The sequence below is a fragment of the Rhea americana genome, unplaced genomic scaffold (genome assembly GCF_003343005.1).
Source record: "Rhea americana isolate MKP2758 unplaced genomic scaffold, rheAme1 scaffold_16, whole genome shotgun sequence".
NCBI lineage: Eukaryota > Metazoa > Chordata > Aves > Rheiformes > Rheidae > Rhea > Rhea americana.
The window spans coordinates 598,989-610,244 of record NW_028185705.1 but is presented as its reverse complement, the minus strand read 5'-3'; the positions used below and the strand labels follow the sequence as shown (position 1 = coordinate 610,244).

General features: G+C 40.5%; 1 protein-coding gene across 3 annotated transcripts in view; it reads left to right on the top strand.

The window, feature by feature from the left end:
• Positions 1 to 11,256, top strand: part of GRM7 (glutamate metabotropic receptor 7) — a 359,963-nt gene that overhangs the window by 104,738 nt on the left and 243,969 nt on the right. For all 3 annotated transcript variants that reach the window (XR_014895237.1, XM_085300020.1, XM_085300019.1), the window contains exon 2: positions 6,335 to 6,551. Coding sequence is in view for 2 of the 3 variants with exons in the window: in XM_085300020.1 (XP_085156146.1) it covers positions 6,335 to 6,551 (217 nt within the window). In the remaining variant the exon portion in view is untranslated. The remainder of the gene's footprint in view (positions 1 to 6,334; positions 6,552 to 11,256) is intronic.

Sequence of the window (11,256 nt, the reverse complement as noted above, 5' to 3'; positions counted from 1 at the left end):
ATTGGGCTCGTTTTCTTAGTGTTTCTTTGTTATCTTGATATTTGTTTTATTAAATGTTCTCCTCCTTCAGGCTCAGCTTCCCGTTGTATTTGTTCTTGATGATATTTATATTTCTGTACCTTATGAAATATCTATCCRATTCCCTTGTAGGTGATTGTGTTGATCTCTAGTACATCATTAGGAATTCACTGTGGGATAAAATAGGAGAGGTGGTGATGTGAGCAAATAGGACCTTGTTTGAACACCAGTAGCTTTCGTAATTGGTAAACAGACTGAGAGAAACTGAGGTGAACTGTAAATAGATTTTTGAAAATTTTCTGTTACACAAATGTCCTTCTTTAAATGTGCTACTTTGATCACTGCTTAGAAGTATTTGGTCCTGCAGTGTAACTTTTGAATACAACACAGTTTGCCATACTTAAACAGCTTATACAGTATGGTAGACCTGTACAGGTCTGGGTTTTTGTTGCTTTGAAAGTTGAATTACATGAAAACTTTTAATTGTTTTGCCTCTTTTTTTTAATTGTCAACATGTGATTCTTGAGTGTAAAAATCAGCTGGAAATGTAGCACTTTAGTAGCATTTGTTCTCATGATTATCTAAGACTGTAAGGAATATTATTCCCTAGTCTTCTAAGAGCCCTAGAATAAGAATTKCAATAATATTTGTTTTCATACACACCTTTCAGGACAGAATCCCTGGAATAGGACATGCTGCTAGTTTGGCAGCTTCTGAGAATACATTCAGCGCTACCAGTTCAGCAGTGTTTAGCKTTTGGAAAGGTTGGCAAAGAAGGGAACGGGCCAGTGGTGCTGTTTTTCGTGTACCCTCGCGTAAGTGCGCCGGCCGGGGGGTTGCCKGGGGGGACGTTCCAGCGCCTGCRCAGTCGGTGAGTCCCACCCTTCCTGCGAGTCCGAGGGGATGGCAGTGCCAGCGACCGCGCGTGGCGCGGCTGCCGGCGGATTCGAGGGATGGGGATCTGCGTTCAGACCTGATGGAAATCAGCAGAAAGGTTCATTCCCCGTGTCTGTGCAAGCTTTGAGTCATAATCCAATCTTCCTTTTTATCGCTCATAAATTTTTGTTCCTGTTAAGAAAAAAGTGAAAGCRAAGAAAACGTAGAGGAGTTTTGCCCAGAGAAAACAGCTAGTTAGAAACTTCAAATAATTTTAATTCAAGGCAATAAAAACAATTATATGCAGTTCACGGGACATTGAAGCTGTTTGTTGTGCAATTTGAGATGTAACTGGTGAACAAAGAGTAGTTGTACTAACTGATGATTAAATCCTGACGTGAGAAATTTCTACAAGAATAAAATCGCAGACCTAAACAGAGTCAAGATTGTTAGTCATCCATCAGTTCACACCAAAGAGTTTTTCAGTCACATGAAAAGTCTTCAGGCATCTTATTTTTGTAAAGTAAAGTTACTGGTAGGATTTTGCCATTTGTGTAGACTGACATTGCACTGCCAAATAAGATGGGTTCAGAAAGCTTTATCAGAAGAAGGTATTTTTTCTTCTATTGTCAGAAAAACGTATTAATAAAACTTAATAGGAAGTTGAAAGTAAAATTGCAGCAAACTGTGAACTTAATATTACCCTGGTGGGAGCTCATTAATATCTCAACAGGTATACTCATGCGTTATCTTAATTGCACATGCTCCTTAGGGAAATTGCCTTTTCTGAAGTTTCCTGACAACTGTCCTTTGGTGAGTGGGTTCAGGTGCACCATTGTATTAATCTTTTAGTAGGTTACTGAGGAGAAGATAGTGTAACTCCATCACTTTTAAAGTAGTGCAGTAGTAATGATTACCTGCGTGATTCCACTGATTTGCAAGGTTCTTTGCAGAGTAAGTGCAATTGTAGGCAGAACTTGGGACAAGGTAGGATGCAGGTGCGAGGGTGTGGGACGGGGGCTGCGGCAGCCTCGGCGCGAGCTGCTCTCCGTGCCCRTGCCGGAGCTGTGCCGTGTTCCCAGGGAAGAGGCACGGCTGTTCCCGTTGTCCTGCGTGAGGAGGAGGGTCTGCTGCGCACTGGGAGCATCGGGATAAGGCGTGAGGAGACAACGCAAAGGAAGTCCGGATTGGAACGAGGTGCTCTGAAAGAGCTGGTGTGCTTTCTCTGCCGGCAGTAGCTGTAGTTACCGTGGTAGGTAAGGGAGGCAAAGCGCAGGTGAGGCGTCTGCTCAGGTGGACGCCTGCTGCACGAGAAGACGATTTTTGGTATATTCAGCATGGACTGGTATGGGGAGAAAGGTGGATAATGTACAGATTTTCCTCTAGAGCAACTGCCCACAAAACTCATCAGGTTTGTCTTTCAGTTGCTTTTTACTCTGAGATTTCTAGTTCCAGACCTGATGTTGGAAGATGTTTAATGTGACTTAGCAGAACATTAGAAACCTGTTTTGGCTTCTTAGGAGGTTCTCTTGTGCCTTTTAGTGCACCTGCTTGCAGAACTGACCCAGCTTTTCAGGCAAGTCAAGCAAGTGTGGTGAAGGGATCCAGAGAGAGCTTTCCATTAACAGAAGAAAATGAAATAAATGAAGAATAATGTTCAATAAATTATCATTAATTAATCCCTGACAAATGCACTGTTCCCATTAATCATTCACTCATAGTGTAATCAGAACATCAACTGGGCAAACATCATGTAAAGCTCTTAAATATGATGTTTGTCTTGTAAGCAAAATGACTGCCTTCAAAAAAAATCCTCCTCTCACGTTTTTTATCTGCTTAGTTATTTACTGAAACGGGAGTGTTCCTCAGAAAGCCCCGCGCACAGCCACGTATCTGCCTGCCTGCCTCTCCGGGGACGCCAGGAGACGGGCGCGCTCGTCGGGCGGGCACGGGCCGCCGCGCAGCACGGCGCCCGCGGGACAGCCCGCGGCCGCTCTTACTCCCCACGTTGTTGTGGAAAGCCGGGGGATTCTTGTCCCCCGTGCTTTATGGATCACAACGCTTCYGCCAAAATCTTAGAGCCGTTTGGGAAGTGGAATGTAATTCCCTAAAGCTTTTGATGTTTCAAATGTGTCTCAGAGTAGAAAATAGAAGACCGTGATGGAACTGAATGCTTGCTTCTTTAAAATGAAGTTTTGAATATGAGATGATCAAGTAGAAAGTACCAGATTATATCACCTTAAAAAAAATAAAAAATTTAGAAGAGTCAGCTGTTTAGCTGGTTAATTAAAAAAAATACATACTCAGGGCTATGATGAAACTTTCTGCATAACAAGTTTGTTCAAAATTAGCTCTGATTTAACTTTTTTCTTTTGGAAGTTTGAAAATTCTCATTAGTGTGATATTTACTCATGAAATTGTGGGGCTAAAACTGAGAGGGACTTTAAATCATGTTTCAAAATACATTATGTAGCAAAAAGAAAAAAAAAGAAAAATTAAAAGGAGTCTGTTTATTTTCCAAGACCGAGGCATTTCATCCCTGCTTTGGAGAGTCCAGAGCGAGGATCCGTCTGCCCATCCGATTCATGGCAAATAGACTTGCGCTTGCGCTCCCTGCCCTTTTGGGCCGAGGCACCCTTCAGCCTCTCGCTTCTCGCTGCCAGGTTGACCCTGCAGCGCAGTCGCTGTAACGCTTGCTGGGTTTGTTGACGCCTTGGCCRTGCCCATGGCAGTGGGTGCGATGTCTCAGGCGGGGCCCTTGCAGGACCCAAGGGAAAATGAGCATGTCWGTGTGTTAAAAAACGAGTGGAAGAAATGCTGTATTGTTTCAGCTGATGCAAACAGATGTTCAGCTTGTACATCTGGGATACTGCCTGGGTGTGGCGGAGGAATTACAGGAAGGGACAAATCTTTCATAGGTATCTGTAAGATGCTGTGATATGTTGACAAAGTTAAACTGTAATGGCTACAGGAAACATTTTATCTATTTAATTATTTTTCTCCTGATATCCAATTAATATTTTAAAATAATACTTTCCTCTTCATACATATCACTAGTAAAAAACCCATAGATATTTTAATACTGCAAGTGATTGCAAGAGCTGGAAGTGTTTTACAGACAAAGAAAAAAGGCTTAAAAACCAAAAAGTCTCCTAAGTAATRTAAGTACTGGAGCAAATTCCATAGACAGTTTGCTTTTTTCAAAGGYGCAGTATATGGTCCTTTCGATTTTTACCTAAAAAGCAGTTGTTAGCACTGTGGAATGGAAACATTTGTCTGTAGATAATATGCTTTTTACATCTCCTATTTATGATTTAAAAAACCCAACGCATTGCTATCTCAGTGTGGTTCAGTATGTGAGGCTTTATGTTGTATACTGGATGCTTGGCTAATTAATAATGAGTAAACAGCACCCATAACGTCAGCCTGGTTAACTGTTCTACTTAATAGAATGCTTTGAATTTAATTTGGATGGACAAATTAAGCAAATAAGCAACTGAGCAAGCTCTTTTAACTGCGTTTTACAAATGAGAAGAGAGCTATCCTAAAATGTCACCAATTATTTATTAAACAGTGATTGTAGACACAGACAAAATAGGAATTATTTTTGAAGGCCACCATGTAATAGTGGTCAGCATCATGCTGTGTTCTTCCTGTCAACCTGATTTTTAACTATTTAAATATTCTGTGACTCTTAACATTGGAAGGTCTTGCTGGCAACATGCTGTCCCTAAGCCACAGATCTGAAATAAATCTGGCAAGGCTTTGTAGGTGACTGCTGTCTTACATTAAAAGCCTACAGCATCCCAGCTTTCTGCATGATCAGCCATGTCTTTTTGACATTAGTCTTTTAAAACATGGGATGAATCTGCCAAATGAGTGACACAACACATCCGAAAGAAAGACTGTTCCAAGTAGTGCTACATTCAGGTCTCCAGCATACATAATGACAGCCTTAACACCAGCTAAAAATTAAGCATTTATTTTGGTTTAATAATTCATAGCAGCTAAGAGTGATGCTGTGCCAGGGACCTGATTCAGCAAAGTCACTGTGCACAGGGATCCTGCCAGAGYGGGGAAGATTTTGATCATGGTCCATTAACCGTGTTTGGCTCTAGGCCATGTTGAATGAAGCTAAACAGATCTTATTTAAGTCATGTATTTTGTTGTGGTTCATAGTGGAACAGTAGATATTACTTTCAAAGCTAGGAACGTTTCTCAGCAATTTTAGGGGTGTTTACTAATTTTATATGCTTTACATAAGTTCACTTACCTGCTGGGTCTTCAGCATTATTTTTTTGTTTTACAGATCACTTTCATTCTGCTGTAGGTCTTGTTAATGTAGACAGTGTGCATTCTCTGGAAATACTGTGTTTGCTTTCACGTGCTACTGACCTCTGTGGGATTGAAGGCACTGAGCCCTTTGCAGTGTTGAGCCTGGGGGAATATAATGTTGATTCTTCTGAGAAGGCAAGAAGACCTAATAAATACTTGTCGGAACGCTATGCAGAGACAGAATATGAGAATATTGAAGATGCCTGTATTGAGGCATGACGTACTGACCTTTCTGCAATCTAGATCATTTAAAATAAATGATGATGCTTGCAGATACTACAAATCCTTTTTCATCCTCCTTGGCATCTCAAGTCAGAATTATGGAAGGCTCCTTAAATTAYGGAACAATCCCAAAAAATTACATGATGTATTTTGGAATTAAAGAACTGTCAGCTGATAACTGCTTGGGGGCCTTTGTTATCCAGGAGAAAAGAACCCTAAACAATATTTTGGCCTTTCTATTAACCAGCAATCTCCATCACAGTCTGCAGTGAGAAAAAAAAGCAATAGGTAGTTTGTCATGGACTGATAGGGGTTTAGGAAGAGCTCCAAGTGACCCGGTTATATTTTTTCTAAGAAAAGAGATTTCCATGCTTAGCAATCTTCATCAAAAAGAATAAATAAAATTCATGTTTTATTTTGTTTAAATCTGGAGTTACAATTTAATGTTTAAGAACGTCTTCCGGAAACTGGTAAAAGCTCTTTGTGGCACCAGTGAGGACAGTGTAGATTCAAACCCTGTTGAATTCAGGATTTCAGATGATCTGATGTTAGTGAAACCAGAATACCAATGAAAAGGACATAGCAAGAAAAAAAATGGTTCATATATGCCATATTAGATTAAGATTGCCTGGAGGGGAGATGCTATGAGTATACAACATGTAAATTGTTTTAAAATGCTAATAGCTTTTTGTGTAAATTTCCACTTGAAATCACAGAAAAAAAAATGTTTCTTTGATTTGTAAAGGAACACGATAGAACCACAGATAGGTACAAGAAAGAGAAGCTAAGAGTCAGCTAAAGCTAACTGTTTTAGCTAACTGCTGCAAGAARTACAATGTGTATATGACAATGTATATTTATCAGAAATTATTTTTTTCTACAGATCCCACAAATCAGTTATGCCTCAACTGCACCAGAGTTGAGTGATGACAGGCGCTATGATTTCTTCTCACGTGTGGTTCCTCCAGATTCCTTCCAAGCGCAAGCAATGGTGGACATTGTAAAAGCTTTGGGATGGAATTATGTATCCACTTTGGCATCCGAAGGGAATTACGGAGAAAAAGGAGTCGAGTCCTTCATGCAAATTTCCAGAGAGGCAGGTAGGCAACGCTCACCCTTCCTTCAGAAAATGCTGTTATCTTGTACCAACTGTTACATTTTTTTTTTCTAGAACATACATATGACTAAAGTTGCACCAGTTCTGTGCAGTTCCTTTGTAATGGCTCCTAGATACTCATGCCTAAACTGCTTATGGAATTTTACAGAATTTGAAACCTTAGTGGTTTTCAAYCATTTCTGGAGAAAATAGGAAACACTGAGGCTTACCAAGCTCCTGGTATTCCACTGAACAGCATTATATTATGTTGACGTGGGTAGAAGTCAGATTTTAGAATGCTGAGCTTTTCTCTCTCCACAGCTAGAAATTCCTTGAAGACTCCTTGTTATTAGACATTGACTTGTGTCATGCTATTGTTGTTCACCTTTCAAATTGCTGCCTGATTTTGTATAGGTTTTTTTAGCATTTCTGTTGGCAAATTCAGTTGAGAAAATTCATAYTCTTCTACTTGAAGGCTCAGAGATAGTAGGCAAACAATGTCAGTCTCAGAGATACACTTGGCAGTATGGTGTGAAGTCTTATCAGCTGTTTGGTGCTAGGTGATTCACGTTTTTCTCTTTATTTAAATATTTAAATGTTTTATTTAGTGGTATCTCAAGAAGCTCCAATATTTAAAATTAATGTTTTCAGTGTTGGGTGATGTTGCTTGTCTCTTAGTAGTCTTCCAAGAGTACAGGGAAATACAATGTCTTGCATTGGGTTAAGCCTATGTGTKGAACCATCACAAGTTTGTTGACAGAAATCCCTAATTCTACAGTTTGTTTTCCTATTACAGTAGAAAACAGAGCAGGCTTGCCTTAAAGGTGTGGCTTCTTTGTCAGTACTGCATAACAGTTGCCTCTGTACATTCATATTCTTATACTGCTARCTTACTTACTCTTCAGGGTAAAGTAGTTCTAAATTTCCCCAGAGACACTAGAACGTAGGAGGACTTTAGATGGCACTTCAGGGAATACAGATATAAATTCATGACAAGCTAATTTGCAATCCAGAATCATTAAGGTTTGTAAATTGAAATATTTGAAATTGATTCTTCTGCTAGTGAGGGAAAATAATCAAAAGATGTCATTCATCCAAGCCCATCTCCATAAATGTACAATATATCCTGACATGTTACAGATAATCATGAACACATCATCATTTWACAAGAATAAGCTTGCTTGTCTTCTGCAAATGGAATTCATGGATCTACCAGCCTGTAGCTGTCCTGGCATCATACTGAATATGAATGGTGTAACTCAAACTGTAATTCACTTACTAAATTACATAATTCACTAGCTGAATTAATAAGTGCCTATCAGCCTGAAATGAAAGAACCGGAATGGGACAGACATTTCTTTGAAGCAGCCACCTAAGGTCTCCATTTTCTTTGTTGTCACAAAACTGGTCCCGCAGCATATACCGTGCTTTTGCAAATTGTCTGCATGATCTGCAAGGTAGTGCGTGTCAGCTTGCTCCCAAACTGCCAGGGAGCAGCTGAGTGTGTCTCATTTGTCAGCGTAATCCAAGAAGTGAAAAAGAACGAAGGCTGTACTTAAAGCAAGGAGCTTTAGGGAGGAAAAACTGGAATTGTTTCATTATGTTGATATTACAGAAGGAATCTGTATTTGCATAAATTTTTCTGTTCGTTTGAATGCATATTTATGTGGTATTAAAGAAATTTCTTTTAGATTTAATACCACAGGAAGTGACAAAATGCCAGTATTCATTGTAATTTTAAATTAACTTTATTTGCAAATATCCACTGTTGCAAAATGATAAAAGAATTGTGTTCACATGTCAAGGACAAATTCTAGCTAAGTAGTACTGTATCATTTTATAAACTTTCTGCTTTCTGTAGAATTAAATTAATGGTAGGAGTTCTCCACAGATGTAATTCAAYGTACTTCATGAAAAACAGTGTAAAACCAAAAGAACGTCCTACTCAAACAACTTTGCCTGCGGAGTGGTGCAGGTCACTTCCACAAGACTCAGCAGCTCGCAGGGAGAGTGCAGAAGCGTTCTTGTGCCCAGCGGCCTGTCTCGTCCGGACGCTCACGCAGGGTGGTCCTCAGTGCTGCTCTGATGGAGCTCAGCAGTGTTTCCTTGTTAAGATTGCGCTGCATTTTGTCTGTGTTAGGCAGATAAAGCTTAGGTGCAGTTCAGAGCGGATTTGGCACCTGGCAGCACGCTGCCTAGTTTTTCCAAACCCTGGGAAGTACAATGATGTCCTGTTGTCCAGACATTTACTTGATGGTACAAGAGCCAAGCTCCAGGCAGCGTGTCCCGGGGCAGTCACCGTCCCGGGTCCCTTCTGGTGAAAGAGCATGTCCCTCGCGTCAGGTGAGCTGTGCTCTCTTCTGGGCGGTGGCTGGGGGCTGTTGTGGTGTGATTTCCCAGAGCTTTGACGATGGAAAGCGTACGATGTTTTTGGGTGGCCTCATGACCGTGTGCCGCGGCAGGGTGCGTGCAGGAGACCACGGGGCCCCATGCACAGGAAGGTGGGACAGCGCYGCAGCCCCCTCCTGGAGACCCTTCCCTTCACGTCTTTTATTGAAAGTACTTGATTAATCCGATTGTTAGGTGCTTACTGCAATATCAGAGTCTGTAATGAGCCTTCCGTAGGAGCCACAAACAGTTTTAATTTTTCTGACTCACGGTTGTAGCGTAGTTTGTAGCTGCTTGATCTGTCTATTTAAAAACATTCAAATAGTCAACAGCCGTCTGTCTAATCAGGAGCAAAAAGATAGAAAGGTTCACAAAACAGAAGTATTGCCAAGCTCAATGCCCTTAAGTGTATTTAAATGGAGCCAAATATACATGGCCTGACTGAAGTGTGTAGTACAAAAGTATCTTCACAAAAGCAGCCAAGCATGGCAGTGTATGTCGTGCTATCATAATAAAAAAGTGACCGGGAGGAGGTGGGGGGAGAGAGAGCGCGGCATCGACGCTGGTGCTGCTGTGCGAGTAGGTTAACATTGCGCTTCGGGGTGCCAGTCACAACTCACACTAATTAGAAAACTCATGCCAGAAGCAACAAAAGTGCAACAACRGGGAGAGGAAGATTTTCCTTAGTCAAAAGATGGTATTTTTCTGAAAATCAGTGAAGTTAAAAGGTTTATCTACCCTTTCTAACACCGAAGGCATACTCAGAGTATTCTATAGTAAAACAGAGGAGAGAGGACAGGAGAATTGCTTACATAATAAAATAGAGTTTAGTCCATTTTCCAGTGAGCTCAAACATTCAGTATTCATCAGGAACACTTGTGTTATGTTTAAAGAATTGTCCGTTTAGCTTTTGTGATTTGGTCTTACTCACAGGTTCAGTGCTGTGTGTGCTGAAACTGTTGCCTGCTTAAATCAAATGTCAGCATCCAAAAAGGCTGCAATAAGAAACATAAAAGACTCCTTGCAGAAAAACAGTGTGTATGTGTAGGCAGATTTATAATTCATGTACTCTCAAACTCAGGCACCCAGTATGCAAATAAATAACTAAAAAGTAGCGGTAGAAAAATCTCTATAGCCTGGTGAAAGTATGTCAGTGAAGTAAGCACATACATAGCTCCAGCATTTTTTTAGACTTATCTTCTTCCTCATCGTGCTACCTGGGTAGTGACATGAAGATACAACTTGCTGCTTGAGATTTTTTCCTGGCCTTAGGGGTTTCGTAACTGGCTGGACTCCTGTCCCAGGTGACCTCCTTTTAACTAGCAGATGAATCAGGTAGAGGAACAGAGTTGGGAGGGATGTCAAAGCAGAGGTCGTTATGTTAGTTCTTAAATACACTGTCCTTGAGGATTTATATTCCTCTGCCAGGACCAGGAACAGCCCTGGAGCAGAGTAATTAGTCAAAGCTTGAACATACTGGAAATAAGCAGTCATCATTAGCTCTCAGACGATTGCCCTGTGTCTTGTAATCAGTGTATTTTGGCAGAAAAGAAGAGTTAGTCCATGGGTACTAACAGTTTGTTATCTTTGGCCTCAAATCTGTGGCAAGCTAATTATCCTAAAGTCAGTGTTTTATCCAGACTTGTTTCTATTTAAGCCATGATCCTAGGAATTGTAAGGGTGAGTAGGAAAAGCTATCCATGCTTAGCTTTTAAATATGCTTTTAGTATATAAAGACTTTGCCTGATCCTTTAAGTTAATAATTCTTTGCGAAGTGGCTTTTATAATGAGTTCTTCAAGCTAGTTTGAATATGTCATTGTGACRGGAGATGAAGATTTGAAACATGCTCTGCAGTCTGTGGGATTAATAAATTAGGAGAATACTCTAAGTATGGAAAATCTAAAGGACAATTTCAGATTATTAAACTACTGAATACTTGAATTTCAAAGATTATTTCATCTTTGATTTTTTAAGGGATTAATCTGTATGAGAAGGTTAATTGCTGTAAGAAATATATATATTGAAGTCGTTAGCAAAAGACCACTTGGATGCCTCCTAACAGATAAATGAAAGATCCAGCATGCGTTCCTTCATCCTTTCTCTCCAAATCTGCCCAGTTTCACAGATAAGTACAGTGGCTGCTTCTCTGTTCGTGAAGACTTCCCTGCTGAGGCGACAGGCTGTAGGAAACTCTGCAAAGCTGTACTTCTCTTACCGTCACCTCTGTCTTCTGCCTTTCCACAGCTCCTTTGTCCAAAATGCCATCTCAGGAGCAAGTATCTACCTTTAGCCAGGCTGATCTTGAGCAGATGTGTGTGTT